Consider the following 24,251-nt stretch of genomic DNA (forward strand, 5'->3'; position numbering starts at 1 on the left):
GAACACCCAACACAGTCCCTGCCTGCAACCTGGAAGTTACGTGAATTTTTCTCACAGAGTCTTTTTTCAAGATCTCTTTTGGTGATTCAGCTTTAGCTATGTGACTTTATCTAAAACATGTCTGTTTAAAACAATTTGACTTGACAATGAGGATTATCTTTTAAAGATAATCTTTAAAGTAAACATTCATACAGAGAACGGTCACTTAATAAATGAAGTTGTAGAAACGTAATACATTAAGTTACCGTATTAAGATATAAACATATTAAAAAACAACGTATTAAGATGTAGAAATTGGCTGTGAGTCTCAGCATCTGCTTTGATCCCCTGCTGGTAGGAGTCTTTCAGAGGATATCTATGGAAGATGTCCTGTGCCTGCCCTATTTCCTCTCTTCAACAGCTTCTGGTGTTTTTTCTACTTGCCCTTCTGAATGAAAATTAAGCATCCTCCCTAGGTCCTCCTTGTTACTCAGCTTCTTAACTCTGTGGACTGTAGTATGATTATCCTGTATCGTACTGTATTGCTAATATCTGCTTATAAGTGAGTATATACCATATGTGTTTTTGGAGAATGGGCTACCATACTCGGTATGGTATTTTCCAGATCCATTCATTGCCTGAAAATTTCATCATGTCCTTGTTTTTAATAGCAGAGTAGTAGTGTTCCACTGTGTTAGATGTACCACAGTTTCTTCATCCATTCTTTGGTTGAGGGACATCTGGGTTGTTTCTAGTTTCTGCTTATTACAAATAAATCCACTATGAACATATTTAAGCAAATGCCCTTGTTGTATGGCAGAACATCTTTTTGGCATATTCCCAGAAGTGGTATATCTGGGTCTTGAGACTCACAGCCAAACTTTGGGCAGAGCATAGGGTGTCTTATGGAACAGTGGGAGGACAGGAAAACATGGAGGGAACAGGAGCTCCACAACAAGACCAACAAGACAACAAATCTGGGCCCAGGTGGGTCTGTGTAAACTGATATACCATCCAAGAATCGTGTGTGGAGAGGACCTAGGGCCCCTGTTCAGATGTAGCCAATTGGCAGCTCAGTTTTCATGTGGGTTCCTGGTAAGGGGACCAGTGGCTGTCTCTGACATGAACTCTGTTACCTGCTCTTTGATCACATCCACCTAACGAGGTGGCCTTGCCAGGCCACAGAGGAAGAAGATGCTGGCAGTCCTGAAGAGACTTGATAGTCTACATTAGTTAGTGAGGAAGGAAGGCTCTCCCTTTCTGAGGACTATAGGATTGGGATACAGGGAAAAAGAAAGGGAAGGTAGGACCAGAAGAAGATGAGGGAGGGCACTACAATTGGGATATAAAATGAACTAATTAATAGAAAAATTTAAAAGATATAAAAATTCATGCCAAATGCAATTCTAAAAATTGTTCCACTACTCAAGATGCAGATACAAAAGAATTATCAAGCAAAAGAGGAGACAGTGTGGAATGTAAAATTACTAAATAAGCAATGTCTCAGGCTTTAACCTCCTGTGTGTGTGTGTGTGATGTAAGGAAGGAAGACAGCTTAAGAATGAGCTTCAGGTTTTGGGAAATGGGCAATTGGGTTGGGAAATATGATGGAACAGATTGAGAATCAGGAGAAGAAATTTTGGTTGGGGTCCTTGGAGTTCAATTTGACCAAGCTGAGAGGTTACAAGGACAATTCGTGCCAGTAGACAGACTGACAGAAAGACAGACAGACACACAAAAGCACACACACTTGAAAAAAATCTATTTTTCTAGTGTAAATCTAAAAAAAAATATCTCCTTTAAAATTTTAGATTTGAATGCAAGTTACCAAATTCATCCGTCAGAGCACACACAGCATCCCAGAATCCACAGGGGGGTGAAAAAAGGAGGGAAATTCAGGCACCTAATCCCCAACATCACATAAATGCTATTATGCAAAATAAGCTCTTAATTTCCATGTTTAGAATTTCTAATGCTTTCTCCAAAACATGTTTGCATCCTGGATACAAGATTTTTTATCTAGGAAGGAAGAAATGGTTTTGAAGTATATTAAGGGAGTAATTTTCCTCTTTCTCACTGTGGTTGGCACTCTGGGGAATATTTTTGTTTCTGTGAAGTATTTGTTCAGTTTATTGGAAGGCCATGAGAAGAAACCCATACACTTTATTCTCATCCACTTGGCTTTTACAAACATTATATCTATTCTTGCAAAAGGGTTGCTAAACTTAGAAGCTTTTGGTTTGAGAAACTTCCTAGATGACATAGGCTGTAAGATCATTGTTTACCTGGAGAGGGTGGCCCGTGGCCTCTCCATCTGCACCAGCAGTCTCCTCACTGTGGTCCAGACCATCATCATCAGTCCCAGAACATCTGGGTGGAGGAGGCTGAGGCCAAAGTCTGCATGGCACATCCTTCCATTCTTCTCATGCTTTTGGATATTCAATTCTTTGATAAGTATGAACTTACTATATTATATTAAAAGTACCAATAGTGTGAACCTAACACAAGTCAAAAAAAGTGGCAACTATTGCTATTTTCTGCCTGAAAGTTTGATCACAAGATGGATTTTTCTCATCCTCATGGTCCTGAGGGATGCTGTGTTTCAATGTGCCATGGGAGGGGCCAGTGGCTACATGGTATTTCTTCTCCACAAGCACCACCAGCATGTCCTCTACCTTCAGAACTCCAAGCTTCTCTACAGAACTCCTCCTGAGCTGAGAGCTGCTCAAAGTGTCCTCCTTCTCATGCTCTGTTTTGTTTTCTTCTATTGGGCTGATTGTACCTTTACTCTATTTATAAGTATCTCTTCAAGACACAATTCTTTGATTGTAAATATTCGAGAATTTCTGACCCTTGGTTATGCAACTTTTAGCCCGCTTGTGCTGATTCACAGTGATGGACTTTTGGTTGGATGTTGGCATGCTCACTGGGAGAAACTAAGAAAATGTCTCTCTCATTTATCTGTTTAATAAGTGTAAAGAAAAGATCATCATACATCCAGTAAGTGACTAGATATATATTGTTTTGAAACAGTATATAGTTCTTAAAAATTTAACCTGCCTTCTCTGGAACAATGCTTTTAAGTGTTGAACCATCTCTCCAGCATTGAAAAAAAAAATAGATCTAATGAAGATTTGTAAAACTGGCTTTGCCACTACTGGAACTGTGAATATGAAAATGAAATTTGTAAACCTTATCAAAATTCATAGTGATTTAATCATGTTAGTCCAATAAATTTGATATCATATACTTGCCAACCTCTGATTCCCAAGGACTAAGATTAAAGTTGTTCACCAGCATGCCTGGTTTAAGAGTAATTACTTTCAAAAGCTTCTGATCTCTGACACAATAATTAAGCATTCAGTAGTCTCCCTTTATTAATGAACACTATTGTGCTTGTGATGGAAAATTTCAGCATAATTCATTAAACATTAGACACCTAGGACTTCATACTTCTTCCTTCAGTGCAATGATGGAATCTAGTCCCTCCCCCATATAAAATGAGATGAAACAGAAGTTTAAAGGCAATAACTAAAGTCAGGTGCTACCTGCCACCAACTACAGGTGCAAGCCAGTGTTCTCATGGTTTAGGCTCCAGAAACCTGCAGAGAAGGAAACTCTAAAGCAATCATATATTAATAACTAGGAAGTAGAAGAGAAAGAGCTAAGGTTGGCTTTCTAACTATTTAGAATATATGCAAATCTCAGGGATCAAACATTGCAATGTTCCTTACCCTAGCATCCTGTTTCATATGAATACAGCTATATGGGAGATGTGTTGTTACAGTTCCTGGATGAGAAACAATAAACTCATGTACATCTAGAAATAAAATCAAAATCACTGTGACACAGTTATTAACAAGACTGAGGAAAAAGAAATGGGTAAACCGGAGGAAACTTAAAAATTGACTGCAGAACTCCTGAAATGAAGCAGTATCCATGACACCCAGGACGTGAGTGATTTCATTTCATTACATAACCGATTTGCTTGGCTGAAGGAAGCTGTTATAACACATTCTGTGTTCATGGATTTCCCAGATCCCATGACAATTCACAGCAGCAAGTTATTCTCCTTCCTGCAATGCACCTTAGAAAGTATCCAGGTATAAAGGGAATTTTAATTCAGAACGTGGCTTTTATGGCAAGAGATCATATCCAAAGACCCTCAAGGTCTCTATGACCCAGCAGGCAAGAGATTACATCCAAATATCTTGTAGCTCTGTTTGATCTGGCCAGAAAAAAAAAACAAACAAACAAAAACAAAAACAAACAAAAAAAAAACACTCCTTTAATTCATGAAACAGAGGCAATCAGATCTGAGTTCAAGGCCAGCCTGGTATAGAGCCAGTTTCAGGTAAAGAAAAGCTTAGGTCCAGACATGTTGGTACACACCTTTAATCCAAAACAATGAAGATAAAGTTAGTTTGTAGAAGGAAGCACCCATATTTGAAAGTAGTGGTTAATTGAGTGGCTGAAACAATTAAGTCACAAATCAGAGAAAGACCTGACAGAATAAGATATGCCCAACTCTCACAAGGAAAGAAAAGGGAAGCTACTTAAGAGACAATGCAGAAAGAGAGACAGAGGCAGTTTTACTGGGAGAGTTTTACAGAGAAAGGTTGAATGAGAGAACAAGCTAGACACAGGTGAAGACAGAACAAGTCAGAGAATGAAAAGGAGCCAGCAGGTTAGAAAAGATTGCTGGAGTTAGTTTGAGGCCAAACAGAACAATTTCAGGACCAAGAGAGAGAGCCAGGTTGAATAAGTTAGCTGGGAGAGGAGTTTGAGCCAGAACAGCTGAATTAAGTCAGGCAGCCCAGAGCTCAGGAAGAACAGGAAAGAGTGAGCTTGTTTGGCAGTAAGTCTCAGAGGCTGAAAACATCCTAGGCCAAGGTTAGATTGTACAGAGCCCAGAAGCTTCCAGGATTAGGCCTAGGTTAGCAGAAGGACAACAAGACAACACTTGAAACAGGTAAATAAAAGTTGCTTTTCCATCCACACATATAGAACAAATCCAGGCTTCCCTCAGAGGCCAGAAACAGAAACTCAGACCTCAAGGTCAAGTGCCACCTCACAGCTCCTCAAGGGCTCTCTACCGCCTACACCTGGTAGACAATTTGATTATGTGTCAACAGGAGATTCTTTTGAACATTTTGGGTAGATCATCATTAATTATTAGATAGTAAATGGAAAAACTGTGAAGCTTGATTTAAAAAAAAATTACACTTAATATTAAAGCATAGAATTAGTTTGGGGCTCAAATAAGTCCCAGGAAATTTTAAGCCTGTGGAAAAAGGGCACGCAAATTGGAAGTAAAAAGGCCATCCTAGAAGTCATCTTGCTTTCAAAGGGGAAGACAGAAAAGAAACTGTGAGAGGTCGCCACAAAGAAAAGTGCTTGCTTTCTAGGCTGACAGCTTGGGTTCCATCCCTAGAACCACAAAGTTGAAATACAGAACCAATTCCAGGAACTGTCCTCTAACTTCCATGTACACACCATGGTATATGTGTAAGCCCAGACATATACACATACATGACCTTACATGTTTTAAAGTTATAAACGTGGAGACACAGTAGAAGTGGAGACACCTTTAAAGTTAGAGATTAAAGAATCTGAAGCAAAGGATTTCCCAAGTGTATGTACATGGGAAATAGATAAGACTCACGAGGTTGCAAATGGCTGTTCATGGGCATAGGTAAATTGCATCAGTTTAGCCCCTGATGTTTGGAATTGCATGATGGAAATATGACAGAATGAAGTGAGAAAGGGACAAGTTAAAAAAAAAATTAGTTTCAATTCAGATTGACCATGAGCAGGATAAACAAGGATTCAAAGAGTTTTGATTTTATGGGGCTCAATAAAGGTAGCTAAAAGCCTTAGATGTTTGTTGTGTGGTAATGTGGTGGTTTGGATAAACAGAGCTTCCTTAGGTTCATGTATTTGAATGCTTAGTTATGAGGGAGTGGCTCAGTGAGGGTTAGATGCTGTGGCCTTATTAGAGGAAGTGTGTCTGAGGGAGAGATTGGGGGTTTCAAAAGCCCACACCTGTCTAGTTTCTCAGTGTCTAGTCTCTGCATCTCTGGCTATGTGTCTGTCTCTGTCTCTTTTCTCTCTCTCTCTCTCTCTCTCTCTCTCTCTCTCTCTCTCTCTCTCTCTGTCACACTGTCTCTGTAGGGCTTGAGGACTGTGCCTTCAGGAGAATTAGCATGCGATGGAGTTGGAACATGTTCAAACCCTGGAAATCTTAAACTTGAGATTTAAAGTCTCATCCTGAGAAAGGAAGTTGTGGGACAAAGCTGTTTCCTTGTTTCTGTGCCGGTCTCAGTAGCATGTGACACAGCATCCCCACCCCCACTCCCCATGGCTGCAGGCTGTCCCCATGCAAATTGAGCATCACCGGCATTCTAGCCCCAGCCAATCAAATGCATTCATCCTCAACCCCCCCCCCCACTGCCAAAGGTTTATAACGTCCCTGTTCATAAAATAAATCACACTATCTATTTCATCAAACATCATCTGATACTCATTGTTTATTCTGGAGGAAAGTAAGATCTGAAGAGGACAGGAACTGCAAAAGGAGAGCAACAGAACCAAAAAGTCTGAGCACAGGGGTCTTTCCTGAGACTGATACTCCAATCAAGGACTATGCATGGAGATAACCTAAGACCCCTGCACAGATGTAGCCCATGGCAGTTCAGTATCCAAGTGGGATCCATTGTAATAGGAACAGGGACTGTCTCTGACATGAACTGATTGGCCTGCTCTTTAATTACTCCCCTGAGGGGGAAGCAGTATTACCAGGCCACAGAAGAAGACAATGCAGCCACTCCTGATGAGACCTAATTGACTAGGATCAGAAGGAAGGAAAAGAAGACCTCCCCTATCAGTGGACTTGGGGAGGGGCATGCATGCAGAGGGGGAAGGAAGGGAGAGGTTGTGATGGGAGGAGGGAGGAAACCACATGGGGGATACAAACTGAATAAAGTGTAATTAATAAAGGAAAAAAAAAGAGCCAGCTCCAATTAAATGTTTTTCTTTATAAGACTTGCCATGGCCATACAGTTTCTTCATAGCAATAGAAACCCTAAGTAAAACACTATGGATTTTTCAAACCTCCTTAGTGTTGTTTGTTCTTCCGCACTCTTCTTGCCTTCTGCATTGATCTCAATCCCCTTCAAAATTACACACCATTTTCCCTTTCATATCATATACATCCTGCTAGCCCTCTCTCAAATGCCCCTCCCCAACCCCACCATGCATGTCAATAGCCCCTTTTTACATTCCTGGCTTCTGCAGTTATTCCAGGTTATGGGCTCACATAGGAAGATTTGGAGCTAGGAAACATAGCTGAACACTAGGAACCACAGGAACACATGAAAGATCCCAAATGTCCAAAATAATATTGAGTAAAAAGAATGATTCTGGAGGAGTTACAGTGTGCAGCTTCTACATACAACATAAAGATGTAGACCAATGAAATGAAGTAGAGGACTAACATGCAAATACACAAACTCTCAGCCATCTGATTCTCTAGAAAAGAAGCCAGAAATGCTTTGGGTGGGAAGATGATCCCATTCAACAATACTGTTAGGACAATTAGAAATCATCATGTAAAGAATGAATTGAACCTGATTTCTTGTCTTGTGTGAAAGGCAGTTCAAAATGAATCACGGACCTTCATATGAAGCCCAAAATCTGAGACTACAGAATAGAAACACAGAGGAAACACTTCCATATGTAGACCTAGGCAAATGTGTTCTGCATAGAACACTCCTGTGACAAATCATAAGGAAAGTAGCTCAAATTTATATGTCTTTTTCCCAATATCTTGCTAAAAATGAAATATAAAAATGTATGTAAAGAAAGGTCAAACTTGCATAAAGGTAATACAGTGAAAATTAATTAACCTAGACTAACTTGTGAGTCAAATGAAGTAATTATGGATTGGTGTGGATGAAAGTTGCCTATAAGGGACTGCGGTTTCACAGAAGGCTTGCTTCTCCCTGACATGGTGACAATGTTGGAGACTAAAGTTTTCCTGATATTTTATGGTAGCTGAAAATTCTGCAAGCCCTGGAGATGTAAATATACCCAAGCAGAGATAACCTACTAGGAGACCTCAGCCAGAGCTTGTCTGCTCTACAGCCATTGTGGCGAGTGAATCTGGTAGACCATTGATTTACTCGCATATGTCAGTTTCCCTGAGAAGCACAAATATTGATCTGTCTTTGAATGATCAGGGAACTGGGAATCATGAGTTCAAGGACCTTGAGGATTTCTGTCTCTGTCTTCAGGATCTGCTCTCATCACAGAGCTCCATGGTAGCCTTTCCATTAGGCTTCATCTAGAAATATTATCAAGATTTCTTAGAGAATAAACTTTCTTCAGTTTCCACTATGTTCTGCTTTGTGATGCTGGCTGTTTTATTATAAGTTTAGGAAAATCTACTTGTCTGATTTCAGTGAGTTTCTGGGATCCAATGAGTCACATTCATTTTTTGTTGATTGTTTCTTACCACGTGGATTGGATTTAATTGACAATATTCTTTTTCTGAATAAACCATGATAATATCCATATTCATACATATTATATGATACATGAAAATAATAAAATGCTTGCAATGAAGAATGAAAAATATGTTTTTCAGATAATCAGTGATCTCAAAGAGAATTCAGAAAACAGTATGGAAGAAAGAGGTTAAATTCATGATGCAGACCAGAAAGTCAATGGTGTAAAATACACATTCAGCCAAAAAAAAAAAAAAGAGAGATTTTGAAGAAAAACAAACAGATACATTAGAAATGGAAAAAATCAATAAATCAAACAAAAAGCTGTGAGAGATATTATGAAAGAGTAGATAAAGCAGAAGAAAAACATCAAATATTGCTTTAAGGATTAGGAAACAGTTAGCAATATAAAAACAAACACACATTACACACTGAAGACAGTTTCCTTCCTCCACACCTCCAGTCCCACCACAATGTTCCCCCTATCCCCCAGATGCACTCTCCCTCTGTTCCCCTTCATAAAATAACAGGCCTCTCAGTGATATCAACCCAATATGGCACAACAAGTTACAATAAGCCTGGGCACACAGGTGGACGGGGGGCAAGAGGAGATGTAAAACAGAAAGGATCAGGCCAGGGGATCAGGTGTGGAGAGAGAAAGTACTGAGAGGGATGACTGCAATTGTGGGGCTCTGGAGGGAGGGTAGAATCCTAATGCAATGGAAACTGTGAAATCCACCAAGGACTTCTAGAAATGAGGTACATGGAGCTTTGACCTGCCAACTTCTTCACCAGGCAAGTCTCCCAGCAATGAGCTGAGACATCAACCCAGCCAGAAAACCTCCAACTTACAATTTGTGCTGCTTGAAAGATGTGCTGGGGTAATGGTGGCACAATCACTGGATTTGGCCAACCAGTGACTGGCCCAACTGCGACCCATGCCTTGAGAGTGAGCCCATGCCTGACGCTGTGTGGATTGCCAAGAACCAGAGACTGGATAGCCAGGGACCAACATTACAAACAAACACAAGTGGAAAAAAAATCAAGAAATCTTTATGATCAAGATTGAAGACCTAGGAAAGCCACTGGTTAGGAGAGTTTATATCCCATATACTAAAGTGGGGAGCTCCACATGAGCTCTGCACACACTGTACAATGTGATTGTGTATTACAAGTACACACACACATACACACACAAACACAAACACACACACACATACGACTTTAGAGAGAGCTCCAATGATCACATTTATCCCTAAGGTTGAAGAAAAATTAAGTAAGAAAATGTGTCTGTATGGCAGTGGAGGGCTGAGAGAAAGTCAGACACATGCTGATGCAGAGAGAGGACAGAGCCTCCCTTCTAGCAGAGTGAAAGAGGGACAAAGGGCTAAGACATCAGAGGTCTCTGGGCAAGACTGGGAGCCCTCTTCTCTTCCTCCCCATCACTCATCCACCTGAGCTGACAGAAGCCCAGATGTTTTTAAATCTGAGAAAAAGTGTCTACTGAATACTAGTTCTCAGATTCAAACATTCTAATGCATTCCTTCACACCAGGAAGTGGATAGGGCCCTGGGAAGGGACAGGAGAAGTGGGGATAGGGAAGTGTGAGCTAAGTGCCTCTGAATGGCTGGCTGTGTGAATGCTGAGCCCAGTGGGTTCTTCCTGGGTCTCCTCTGCTGTCTAATAGAAAATGAGAACTAAAGACTTCATCGCTCAAACTGGTGACAGAGACCCAGAACTGATGTGTGGTCCTTAGAGTTAACTTCTCCACTTGATCTGGGCAATAACTGAATAATCTCATCTTTAAGAGACAGAAGAGAACAAACAAGAGGAAAAATGAAGAACTGAGCCAGGAGGGAAGTTGATTCCTCTGCATAAAGTCAATGGTCAGAGCAAGAAACAGACAAAACCTCCAAAAAGTCCCCCTGCTGCTGTGCCCTGGACACCACAGACTAAGACCAGACACTGGCTCTGTCCCTTGGAAACGTTCTGTTTTGGTGTCACTGCATTTTTTTTCTTTAAACCTTTATTTTTATTAGATTGATTCATTTTATCTTATGTGTGATTACATGTATGTATGTTTACCATGGGTAATTGATGCCCATGGAGGTCATAATAAAGCATCAATGCCCTGGAACTAGACTTACAGATATTTGTGAACCACCATGTAGATGCCAGGAATCGAACAAGGATCTCAGCAGGAGCAACAATTACTCTTAACCACTGAGCCATCTCTCTACCCAAAGTGTCATTGAACTTTGAAATGTACAGAGAGCAAACTTCAGTTTCTCAGAAGGTTTTCCCAATTCATTTCCTGGCTTGGGGGGAAAAGGAGGGAAAATTCCTAGGATCCAGGAAACTCAGGCACTGTAATTAGGACCAGAAAGTTTTTGGCTCAGCAAATGGCAGGGCCCCAGGGAGAGGGCATAACTGGTGTCCAGGATGGAGATGTGCAGAAGGAGACCTTTTCCCCTGGAGAAGCCAAACTCCTGATGGTGACATCCTATCAGCAGTGACAGCTGCTGTGGGCACAGGGCTTGGGGATGATAAAGAGTGTCTACTGTGCTGTGAGGACGCCCACCCTGAACTCTGCACAGACTCCACAGGTGAGTGTTCCTTCATGTCACTGTGGACTGAAGCTGCCTTTCACCTTGACAGGGATGCTGTGAGGTAGGAATGGGTAGGAGAGGTGGTTGAAGAGACAGATATGGATCCTCTGTCACTGTGAAAGAGGAAGGTGACAGATGCAGGGAGAGACTCTCTCATTTCCACCTGCCATCTAGAATTTTTTACACATCTATGAGGAGCCAGGCGGCAACTGGTCCTAAACATGGACATAACAGAATCTTAAGTGAACATGGGACAGGTGAGGGACCCTGGCCTCCAAAGGCCCCAAGCCTCCCCAGGCTGAGGGCTGTCAGTTGATCTTTTTCTTCTTTGTTTTTCTTTTAGCATTGTCATGTTGGATTCTGGCACATTGAAAAAATACAACTGACCACTTTTGGCCAAGGATACTCCTTGGCATTGGTAGAAGGTCCCAAAATTTTTGTCTAAACCCCAACAGTCTATGCAGACTCAGTACAGGCTATAATTTATTAATGCTGTCGCCAGGACAACAATCTTTAAGACAAATTTGAAACTGCCATATGGAAAAAGGTGAGGGAAAATATTTAAGGGTAAAACCATAAAAAGATCATGAGCTTCTGCACAAACAAGTCAGGAGATGATTTGCTTTTCTGAGATTATTTAGTCACAATGACCTCAAAATAGTCCTTGAATGTCTGCATGAACAGGTTACAGAAACCAAAAGCAGCTAGTCATACCAAGTAGATAGTCGTGGCTGTACATTTCTGGGTGGGGCCTCTGAGTCAGGCTTCCTGGGAACTTATCTTCAAGGTACTGAAGTCAGAGACAAACTGCTGATGTTTACCAAGATGGATGCTCAGCATAAAATGGAGTTGTTTTATTTTATTTTTATCCTCAAATTACTGTCTAGGGGTCTGAATTGAGTTTATTTCTCTACCATTTAAAAAATTAAAAGGCAGTGAGGCAGAGAACAGACACAGAAGAAAGAATGAGCACACAGAATGAAAAAAAAGGCTTTTATTAGGAATGAGAACACACACACACACAGTGATGCACAGAGGAGGCCCCACTGTGAAGCAAATTGGAGACTTTAGAAGCAGAAGCCCAGTTTCCACTTGAGGGTGGGGTGTGCTAAGGGTCTTTGAGGGATCCTCCTTCTTTAAGTTTGGTCAGTTTTAACAAAGAAGGGGGGCACTATAGTCATGCAACTGTTGTGTAAACATGTCCTGATCCAGCCTTGAACTTGTGAGATCAGTACACAGGCAGGGGGTCCTCCTGGCAGGAGAAAAAAAAATGCTAGAGCTTTAGGCATTTGTCTCTGTGACTGGATGGTTGCCATTTTATTATCTGTTTGTGGCTCCTCATCTTCCCCCCTAACCTCTTGTCTTCAGTACCATACCAACAGATAGTGAGGTCAGGTTTTTTCTTTTCTCTCTCTTTCTTCCACTCTCTCTTTCCTTCCATCCTTTCCTCCTCCCCCCAGCCTTTGCCCTCTGTCTTCTGTTTCTCTCTTTCTCTCTGTTCTCTTTGAGATGTAATCTTTCAGAGTTTCATGAGTTTAAGCCGTTAAAAATGGTACTCTACATGTGTAGATATCACAGATGTGTCCTCTACCTACAGAGCTGTGGATTAGAAAACAGTTCTAGTTCAGAAATCAGAATTGCACAGTCTTCGCATTCTCATGACCCGTTTCCTAACTTTTTACCAATTAAGTTTCAATTTATCCTTTTGTGTGGGTTCTAACTGTTGGCCATAGTTGTGCCATTTTGGAAAGTGCTTCCATTTTGGTCAAACTGTGACAATTCCCATGAGGGAAGTTCTAAAAATAAAGTACTTCGTTTTTCTAGGTTCTCAAGTCCCCTCTCTGTGAACCCCTAGTAATGACTAAACCTATTTCAGCCTAACAACAGCCAATTGCAACAAAAAAGAAAACCTTTCAATCTGCATTTCTTCCCCCACCCCCGTTTCCTGTGAAAAATCTAAAAGGGACCACACTGTGACCTGTGGCCTAAAGCACTCTTCAGTGCTCCTGCTGAGGTGTGTCCTAGTGTTAATAATGCTTTTAATGAAGTTTATACACTTAAAAGATAATACACCTCAGTGTCACCCTTGAACCCTAAACCTGAAACCACTCCCTATCCAATACATTCTTCTACAACACTAAATGTTAGAATATTTTTAAAACATAGCTTTGCTGTTCTCAACCCCTTTGTCCTGATCAGGGAAGCTGGTGTTGCTAAATGATAAAGGTCCCACTGACAAATGAATATAATATGGCATCATGATATTGATGCAATAAACCCAAAGAATTGACATTTGAACAGGAGTCAGTCTCCTTTGTGTAGAGAAAATGCTGAAGCCCTGGAACTACCAAAAGAAAAAATTTGCCTTCCCAAATAGGCTTCCCACAGTTCTCATGACACATGTACATTTCCTGGGTTTTCTTTCTGTTACATAATTCTAACTGAAGGCTCTAACAGGTGCTAGTCTGGCAAACATGGCAATGGTAAGTTCTGGTCTTTCTCTTTCCTTTTCCCTTGCTGAACTGTTAGATTATATTCCTGAAGTTAGCCACCTAGATATATTACTTTCTTTGGCCACTGACTTATTCCTCAGACTCATCACCAAGTCGTAAGTATCAAAACATCAAGGTCCAGCAGTGAAAATTCATTATTTTGAGTAACTTAATTAAAAACCCAATCAGAATTTACCAATCCATCCTAGCTCATTCTAACACAGACCTTTCCTACTCCCTCTTAAAATTAACACTTGCCAAGATATTTCTCGCTCTTTCTGCCAAACTCATATTTCACAACCTTGCCTTGCCTTGCTTAGTAAAGAATGTTTTTGTGTTTGAAAAATGGTGTTTGAGTGGAGTCTGCTTAACTGGGGTCCAGACTGGAGACTCCAAAGTAGGCAGATCCCTTTAGTGCCATTGCTATAGAAAAGGAGGAAAGAAAGGAAAATTCTTTCTCTCCCTTGTTTTTCCAAACCATAAATAAATCCATTTCCTTTATCTGTTTATTTCCTAATTTTCTTAAGGAAGCAGCAGCTTCATGAAATTTTGCAATTTCTATTTTGTCTATGTGTATTACATGTGTATTTTGAACATGTGTTATATTTTTGAGTAGGTGGGCACACATGTATGAGAGGTGGTACAAATACCCATTTGTGCTCATCTACATGCATGAGATTGAGGTTGACATCAGACCTCATCCCCACCTTCCACTTTGCTGAGTCAGGATTTTTCAGTCATACACAGAGCACAGCAAAAGGCTCATCCCACTTTCCAGTTCCTCTCGGGAGAGCCTGTCCCTGGCCTTTGAGACTGGAATTATAGGTAAGCTGTCACCCCACCAGGCAGTGAAGTGAGGTGGCAGTCACAATCGGAAGCAAGGTATTTTAACAACTGAGTCCTCTCCCCAGCCAGGGTCTATTCATCTTAAGTGCCACCTTGTTACAAGGGAATATGGCACAGCCATATCCACTGGAAACAGTGAAAGTCATGAAGCCAGCACAGCTGTTTGAGACAGTTTCAGCAACGCTGAGCAAAATGCTGCAATTACTGTCATTCTGTCTCTCACTTTTAGGTTTTGGTCTCTGTGTGTTGCATTCTTGGGAACTTTCTGCACTATACTTCATTTTATGTCTCTCCTTAGAAAATTGTATCTGAGTGTCTTTAGGAAAGTCCCAAACATACCATCCCTTTTGCTTTTAGGTGAATAACTTTATCTGGTCCTATTTTGAAGTCTTCCTTATGCTCTGGAGATTGGGATAAGCATAGACAAGTACTAAGATGCTAGAAATTTCTTTATGATGCTATGACTCCAGGAATGTTCTTGGGGTATCCACCTCTAAGCAAACTCAAACAGTATAATTGGAACAGGGTAAACTTAGAGATATTTGACAAACTCTGGCAAGACGAATTGGTAACAGGTTCAAGGTCTCTTTTTACAATATACTTAGATCTCTCTGAAAATTCAGTTTAAAGATAGGTAACCATACAGCCCTGTAGAAATAGAACTCAGTAAATAAGACAGATTGACTAAAATAACTGTTTTGTACTTAATAGTATAAATTCTTAAAGGATATAAATTAAAGAAGTCAAGTATCAGTATTTGCTATTTATAAAAGGACTGGTTCAGACACATTCTCTTTGTCCTGGGTGCTTTAAAACTACAAATACTAGCAACCTAAAAACAGCTGTCATGTAATAAATGTGTTAGCTTTGGCAGAAGCATTCCTAAAATTTTTTGAATTGGAGTTACAGGGCTGATAACAAAAATAAAATTTGTTCTATTTGTACTTTCTAATTGTGACTCAAATTGTTGTAACCCAGGACATGGAATAAAAAATATCAAACACATACGTGATGACAAAATGATATAACCTGTACTTCTTGGGTAACTGTTAGTTCGAATTTGTCCTGTAAGGTCTGTATAAATGAAGAAGCAACCTGATTGCTAGTCAGTCAGAGCTTCAAGATTCTCTGGTCACCTCACCTGACTCAGTCCTCCCTTGCCAACTCCTTATCTCCTCTTGACATCCCTGTCAACTGCCAAAGTTGGCCCCTGGCAGGAATATCTTTTATATTAGATCAGCTTACAGAGGATAATGGAGGTCACCAGTGGCCCGCAGCATGTCCTCTGTCTGTAGGTGGCCAGTTTTCTCTACAGAACTCTTCCAAGATGAAAGATACCTGAGGTATGCTCTTTCTGATATCTTATCTTTGATTGAATAAACTAGTTGGAGCACTGCAAGTTTTAACCTATTTTTTTTTATACTTAAAAGACAAAGAATAGACTTAGAAGTTTTCTATACAAAATCACAAAAACATCAGAGACCTAGGTGGTAATATGGCCTCTAATCCCACACAAGAGACAGATGCATGCAGATCTCTGAGGTGGAGACCAACCTAATCTACATAGTGAGTTCCAGGACAGCAAGTGCTACCCAGAGAAAACATGTTAAAAAAAAAAACAAAAACAACAACAACAACAACAACAACAAAGACTTCAGAGGGTAGTAGTCCTTATTGGACCAGAGAAAATCATTTTATTTTTCCAGTGACTATCTACTCTGACACATGTGATGCTCCATATGTTAGTGTCTCTGCGCTTGGATTTCTCAATCAGTAGAGAGTATAGGAATTATGCTCTCCACAAAAGCTGTCATTTCACTTACAGAAGAGGAATTTTTAGATTCCACCATGTGTTGGCTGAACATACATGTTGGGAGACACCATCATGCAGGACACAGAAGATGACCAGGGACTTCAAACTCTCCCCTCTCCAAAGCCAAAAAAAACCCCACCACCACCCCCAAAAAAAATCAGTGGTGCCTTCTCTTCAAGAACAAAATAGTGTTATCATCACTTCTAACTTTAACTCTGCACACACATTTATTTACACCATTTTGCAAACAAGTAAAATCCAGGATAGGAATGGCCTCCTACGCACTAGAATGAAAAATATCTGGAAGAACCTTTCTTGGGCCCTTGTAACTTGCTCAGGAAGCCGAATCCCATTCAGAGCATCATTTTTTTTCTACTCCTGTCTAACAGCAGATTTTAAATAGGGAAGGAAGAGACTGAGTCATTGTATCAGAAGTCAGTTCCTTGACAGTTCACAGGCTGGAACTTGGAGATGATAAAAGTCTGGAGATGCAGGAAGCTCAGTACACAGAAACTTGGTTAGCTGTTTATTCTCTCACCCCATACCCTTCTTCTCAGAATAATTAAAGCCTAATTAACCTTGAAATAAAACAGATGTAATCCTGAACAAAACAGATGTAATAGCTGGGAAGAGAGGAAAGCTGTACTTGAGGGACTGGGGCCCTGCAGAGGCCTTTCTTTTTCTTGACACTGTGACAACACTAAATTTGAATACTTGTAAGCCAAGAGCTCCAGAGGTGCAGATAGTACAAATATGACCCTGCAAGTGTCACCTTTCCAAAGTGGCTCCAGAAGATGTGTGATCCTCAGAGGTCCAGGTGAGTCCATGAAGGTAAGATCTTCGATTCCATCAGCGGTGCCATGTCATTAAAGTCTCTCTCTCACTAAGCCAGGGAGTAGCTGAGAGGCTGTAAGCCTTGGGTCTTTGCCTTCCTTCTGACAAAGCTTTTTCTAGCTCCAGAAAGATCAAAGGAGATGAGTTCCTGGAGATACAGAAATGGACCAGAAATGCTGAGGCATCACTGAGTATCATGAAAGCTCTGGGTAGGTGTTTGCTTAAAGTTATCCCCTTGCTTTCTTAAAGGAATAAGATATAGAAGATTTTCAGCTGTCTATGAAACACTATGAGACAACTATGATACACTTCTGTAACGTCAGTAATAGAGAGACTGAGGCAAAATAAATGTGAGTCAAAGCTACACTAGTTTTCATAGGAAAACTTGTTCTCGAAAAAAACAAGATGAAAGAAAACAAAAGCTCTTGTTTCAGCCTCTATGTTTACCAGCATTGTGACTTCAACTGTGTGACTTGTGTTTGTAAAGTTTGTCATTTTTACTTTTGATGCATTTCCACTTTCAAATATTAGCACATGTTTTCTTTTACAATAATGTTATGACTCACAATTTGAAGGTTTTCCTTTCAGATCTATCCTTAAAGTGTCTCAGCTACACCACATAATATTTTACATACTTATCCCAACTGTAGTCATTGCACACCTGGTGGATATAGTGTATAAAAAGTTATCATTGTCATCTTGAGAATTCTTGTTTTAAAGGATCCAGGCTGTGAACTAGCACATGCTGAAACTGCTCATTGTAACTCTATTCCAACACAAATTAGGAAAGACCAAAAATCTCTTTTCAGCTTGATTGTTTGTTTGCTTGCTTGCTTCCTTCTTCTTAGAAAACCATGATGAATAATATAGCTGGCCTAAGGCTCTTTCAGATTAGATGCAAACATGGGATCATTCATCTATGTTCATACAAGTCCATCTTATCTTTTAAATTAATTTTCTATACCATTTCCCAAGACAGTGTAATGTGTGGGTGGTGGGGAAAGGTGAGTTGCATTTTCTTCCTCTGACAGTCCACTTCAGGAGTGAGGAATCATGTATTAGAAAATCAGAATCTGCTCTTAAATATTTCAAGTTTGGAAAAGGGAAGAGAGAACTAAAAAAGGGGGAACTGCAAGGAAATCAAACATTAAGCCAGGAGAAAAATGTTAATATTTTTATCAGGATTAGGGGTGAATTATTACAGGGATTCTGAGAGATTCTAATCTCTGACTAAACACTTAATATTTACACTAAGTATGTTGAAGAATTTTTGTGTGCTTGCTGTTAATGTCTGGATCATATTTAATTATATGCAGATATTTAGGACGATATTGTGCTTTCTAGGATGCAGTGATATGAGTGATAATTACTTCTTTATCAGAGGAGTAGTTGAAAGGCAGTATATGATAAATTCTAAACTCATGAGGCACCTGGACACAAGCACAGCATCAGCCAGGGTTCATGAGAGTCATGCATTAGATCATCAGGACATAAAAGCAACCCCATAAGTTTAACAGGGGGATCAAAGGTAACAGAGACATTCCAACTACTCAGAATACGCACAAACCCATGGACCCACTAAAATACACAGATTTCTATTATTCCAGAAAAGATGCCCAAAGCTTACCATAAATCCCTGAGAAAGGAGAAAGGAGCTCTCGAACATGATTAATACCCACCCAGGTCTAAGTTCTTAAATCAGCTCAAACTGATGTAAACAAAGCAGCCTGCATGGTAAACAGGTAAGAGGTGCAAAGCCAAGTGACACAATTGCTGCTCACAAGCCCCCACAGAAACAAATGACCCCATCGCCTCTTAGATGGGGGAATCCCTCACAGTGCTATACCCCAAACTACTGTGCTAGATGCAGCCATATAGAAAACCTGTAACTCAGAGACTGCGTTCATCTCATGGCTGTAACTAACACCTCATTAATCCCCTTTCTCCAAACACCCCATCAGTATCATCTTGTCCAGAGCTGTTCCATGCTCCCTTAGATGCCCAGAGGTCACTCACTGGGGTCACAGATGCCCTGAATCATCCACTGGGATCACAGCTCTCTGCCGACCTCTCTCCTAGGAAGCACCACAAGGTTCCTAGAGACACCCTCCCTGCCTGCAACCTGGAGGTTACAAGAATGTTTCAGCATATCTTTTGAAGATTTAGCTTTAACTGTAAGGCCCTATCTGCAAAGATTAAACACCTTGACTTGACATTGAGGACTGCCTTAAAAAAAATAACTGTTAAATATTTATATGGAGTGAAATCATGGAATGGTCAATATAGAATCTTTAAAGTATTAAGATACAGAAAATTAAATTATAAAGTTTTGAAGCTAAATGAAAGTTAAAAATTGTTATACTAATCACGATGCAAGTAAGACAAGAATATTGAACAAAAGAGGAGGCAGTGTGGAAGATATTGCTAAATCTAAGAGACGTTAGAGGTGTTGATGCAGCAAGATTTCCTACTGTCTGACATTTTGTAAGAAAGGCACAGGGGTTAAGCAGCAGCCTCAGGCTTTAGGAGCTGTGTGGGGAAATACAATGAAAATAGAATGAGAAGGAGAGGAAAACTTTTGGGTGGTGAAACTTGGAGTTCAATTAAACTATGCTTACGGTTAACAAGGACAATGCAAACACACACAAAAGAGAGCCCCCCCAACACACACATGTAGTTACATATTTGAACAAATCCATTTTGCTAGTGTAAAATGAAAAAATAAAAAGCCTTCTTTAAAACTTCAGATTTGAATAGCAGTTACCAAACTGACCTGTTAGGGCACATACAATATCTGAGAGCACACAGTTGAAGCAGCAGATTCAGAAACCTACTCTGCAACATTACATGTGTCCACCACTGCTTCTTGCACATCAGAAAATGCTCTTATGTGTAATGTGTTTTTCAGATACATGCCTATCGTTGCTAACGCTTTCTTGAAAAAGCGTTTGCATCCTGGAAACAATATTTCCACCTAGGAAGTAAACATGGTTTTGAAGTTTATTAAGGAAATAATTTTTCTCTTTATGACTATGTTTGGCACCCTTGGGAACGTGTCTGTTTCCATGGATTATATGTTCAGGTGGTGGGGAGGTCCTGAGAAGAAGCCCGTACACCTGATTCTCATCCACTTGGCTTTTACCAACATCATAATCCTTCTTTCAAGAGGATTGCAAAAGACAATAGCAGCTTTTGGTTTGAGAAACTTCCTAGATGACATGGGCTGTAAGATCATTGTTTACCTGGAGAGGGTGGCCCGTGGCCTCTCCATCTGCACCAGCAGTCTCCTCACTGTGGTCCAGGCCATCATCATCAGTCCCAGAGCATCTGGGTGGAGGAGGTTCAGGCCAAAGTCTGCATGGCACATCCTTCCATTCTTCTCATGCTTTTGGATACTCAATGCTTTAATAAGTCTGAACCTAATCAGTTCTCTTAGAAGTACAACTCTGAATATGTCACAGATTAAGGATGGCTACAATTATTGCTATTTTATGCCAGAAAGTCAGAAAATGAAATGGATTTTTCTCCCTCTCATGGTCCTGAGAGATGCAGTGTTCCAAGGTGCCATGGGAGGGGCCAGTGGCTACATGGTATTTCTTCTCCACAAGCACCACCAGCATGTCCTCTACCTTCAGAACTCCAAGCTTCTCTACAGAACTCCCCCTGAGCTGAGAGCTGCTCAAAGTGTCCTCGTTTTGATGCTCTGTTTTGTTTTCTTTTACTGGACCGATTGTGCCTTTTCTCTATTTTTAAGTCTTTCTTTAGGGGACTATTCTTTGGTGATAAATATTCAAGAATTTCTTACCCTTGGTTATGCAATTTTCAGCCCCCTTGTGCTGATTCACAGAGATAGACTTCAGGCTAAATGTTGGCATGGTCAGTGAGAGAAACTGAGAAAAAATCCCTCCCATTCATCTGTTTAAGAAGTGAAAGAACTCTCGTTTCTGCAATATTGTAAGACAAAATCCCACAAAGCAGTTTAAACAGGTATTTATTCTCATACCCTCTTCCTGGTGAGTGGAGACTTGCACTGAACATAACTTTAGCCAATCGCAATGATATAGAAATTTTTTTCTTCTTATTGTCACATTTTGAAGAGACTTTTTTTTTAACTTTTCTGTATTTGTGTTCACTTGTTTTGTATGAATAATTTGCCTAAATTATGTCTGTGTAGCGTGCACATACCTGGAGCCTGAAGCTGCTGAAGAGACCATCAAGTGTCCTGTGACAGATGGGAGTTGGCTGACTGGAGTTAAACAGATGACTCTGGAACAAAACATAATTACTAGAAATTGAGCCTGGGTTCTAAACTCATGAGGCACCTGGACACAAATATAGCTCTGAACTGCTGGGTTATGTCTCCAGTACTTAGAGAGAAGCTTTAAATAGGATTTTAAAACCCAATTTTACTCCTGCTATTAATGGAAGCATGCATGTGGATTTTGTAGATTTTTTAAAAATTCACATTTAAATTCACAATTAAATCACATTTTTCCATTCCTTATATTTTACCTGACATTTTACTTGTTAAATGTTAGTACAGTGAGGCTATTTGAGGCACCTTCAAAATGTTTGTAAGTATCCATCTATAGAAAATATTTTACATATTTGTGAAAGAACAGCATGTACTGTGCATGCATTCAATAAGAGCCCAATGCATCACTTACAGACCTTAAACCCACTGAAATATTTCAACAGTGTTATATTCTTGAAGGTTCTCTATAGGAATAAATGCTGGAGATAAGGGATAACTACATAGAAAATAAACTAGGCAAACTAGATAAGAAATATACAGTAATGTTTGGTTTTATATGTCTATAGTGTCTATGTTGATTTTAAAATATGTCTTTTCCAAGATAAATCAATGAGTGTAATTAAAGTAGATTAAGGTTTGTTTGCCCTTTGACACAAATGCTCTCCCAGCACCATCCATCCCTTTATCATCAAAGACCAGCAGAAAGATCTGATTCATCATTCATTTGAATATAGGATTTGCTGCTTAATTTCATAAGGTGGATCCTTTGACCCAAATTATATCCAAATTAAAACAAGCTTTAGTAGTGTATACATCAGAGCAGAATTGGCAGCTGTATTACCCTGAGGTGGGATTCATTAGACCAGCTGTGAGCCAATGTTCCGTACCTCTTTTATATACGGGAGGGAGATCCTTTAGAACAAGTGTGGTTGCAGATGCGAAACCAGGCAGTTAGAATTTTACAAAGCAGTTAAGGAAATCTTCCTGGAACGTTTGTTACAGAACATTTCATGGTTATGGGGTGGAGTACAGTCCAGCTATGAGAAAAAGAAACTCACGTTTCACAGTCACAGAGACTAAACTTAGCTACACAGTTAAAATGATTCCCAGGAACAAAAAGGAGTTCCGCTGGTTTCCTGCCTACCCACCCAACTTTAAGTTCTTTCTCAAAAAACAAAACAAAAACCCAGTGTAACAACATATCTCCCAAACCAAGAAACCAAAACACAATATCCCAATAAATCAAGACACAAACTACACCTAAATAAAAGCACACACACAGAACTGTGGAGTACACCACCCTTTGGTCAACCACTCTTGAACATGAGAGCTGTCTTGGAGTGGCTGACATACCCTGTGTCATCGCATTGAAGAAAACCAATCCTCCCTATCTCAATAGGGAGAAATGACAGTTTGGCTGGTAACCCTCACCCTTCCGACCAGACCCTCATTCATTCATTCATTCATTCATTCATTTTAAAATATAATAAAATACAACATAAGATAAATATCAAATCAAAAACCCTCACATCAAATTTGGACAAGACAAACCAACAGAAAGAAAAAAGCCCAAGTGAAGGCACAAGAGTCAGAGACTCACTTGTTCACATTCAAGAATTCCATGAAAACTCTGAACGAAAAGCTATGGCATAAAGGCAGAAGACCTGGTTCAGAACCATGCAGTCCCTGTGCTTCAGTCATTGTTAGTTCATGTGAGCTTTGCTCATGTGGATGTAGAAATCTTGTATTCTTGTCCCTCGTTTCCTTGGGCTCTGACATTCTTTTTGCCTCCTATTCTTTGGCTTTCCATGAGCTCTGAGGGCATGGAATTGATAGAGAAATCCCATTTAGGGCTGACTGCTCCAGGGCCTATCATTCTGTGCATTATGTCTGGCTGTGGGGTTTTTTTTTTTATTTTTTATTCCCATCTGCTGTAACTTCCTCTATTTGTGAACTCTGCCTGTAGCTGGTTCCTCCATATAAGCATAAAAGGTAGCTGTGGCTCCTCAGAGTTTGCTAGCCTTCAAAATTTCCCTGACTTTTCATAGGAAGACATTAAAAACACCTGTTCACTCCAACTAGGGTAAAACCCTCAGTCATGATTCTACCTCATATGTACTCTCTAAAGTAACATACAGCAATGGCAGGAAGAAGGAGAAGGAGACACTTGGAATCTCAGGTGAAGCTGTAAACACAAGTTTCTCCCCCCACCCCTGCCTTCCACCGGTACCATAAGGCAAGCTACCAATCTACTGATCTACTTACTTCATTGCTGTGACTGTAGCCAAAGGTATTCTATGGGACAATCACTGCTTCATGGTGGCCAATGGCCATGTGCTGAGTAGTTTTTGTTTTTTGATACAAGCTAGAGTTATCTGAAAGAAAGGAACCTGACTTGACAAAGTGCTTTCATAAGATCTGGCCACAAAGGAACTCTCCTAATTAGTGATCCAGAGGGGAAGGTCCAGCCCACTGTGGTTGGCACCATCCTTGGGTAAATGGTCCTGGGTTCTATAAGAAAGCAGAGTGAGCAACTATGATGAGCAAGCCAAAAAGCAGAACCCGTCTGTGGCCTCTGCAACAGCTCCTGCCTCCAGGTTCCTGACATGCTTCAGTTACTGTCCTGATTTCCTTTCATGTGGAAGTGTAAGCCAAATAGAACACTTTCCTCCAAAGATGCTTTGGTCATAGTGTTTCATGGCAGCAATAGAAACCTTAACCTACACAGACAATGTCACTCCTGAAGGAAATATATCAACTACAAAACTACATTATTCCTCTGGTTCATACATTCTCGTCACTCTTTTCAAAATGTTTTCTTAATATCTTCGGATGCTGATTCCCAAGCCCAGCTCACATTTACTTGTCACTTACATAACTGAAGATCATCAGAGTTCTTAATTCTTTTGTTTATGG

General features: G+C 40.2%; 2 protein-coding genes across 2 annotated transcripts; both read left to right on the top strand.

The window, feature by feature from the left end:
- Positions 1–1,954: 1,954 nt before the first annotated feature.
- On the top strand, positions 1,955–2,948 carry LOC110562759 (putative vomeronasal receptor-like protein 4). Its single transcript, XM_021659637.1, has one exon. The coding sequence runs from the start codon at positions 1,968–1,970 to the stop codon at positions 2,946–2,948; it is 981 nt and encodes a 326-aa protein (XP_021515312.1). The 5' UTR covers positions 1,955–1,967.
- A 17,027-nt stretch (positions 2,949–19,975) lies between these two features.
- LOC110562756 (putative vomeronasal receptor-like protein 4) lies at positions 19,976–20,964 on the top strand. The gene has a single exon (XM_021659635.1). The coding sequence runs from the start codon at positions 20,068–20,070 to the stop codon at positions 20,962–20,964; it is 897 nt and encodes a 298-aa protein (XP_021515310.1). The 5' UTR covers positions 19,976–20,067.
- The last annotated feature ends 3,287 nt before the right edge of the window (positions 20,965–24,251 follow it).

The sequence above is a fragment of the Meriones unguiculatus genome, chromosome 19 (assembly GCF_030254825.1).
Source record: "Meriones unguiculatus strain TT.TT164.6M chromosome 19, Bangor_MerUng_6.1, whole genome shotgun sequence".
Taxonomy (NCBI): domain Eukaryota; kingdom Metazoa; phylum Chordata; class Mammalia; order Rodentia; family Muridae; genus Meriones; species Meriones unguiculatus.

What these genes read in the sequence shown, in the direction of transcription:
- LOC110562759 (XM_021659637.1), top strand. Translation starts at nt 1,968, where the DNA reads ATGTTTGCATCCTGGATACAAGATTTTTTATCTAGGAAGGAAGAAATG.
- LOC110562756 (XM_021659635.1), top strand. Translation starts at nt 20,068, where the DNA reads ATGGTTTTGAAGTTTATTAAGGAAATAATTTTTCTCTTTATGACTATG.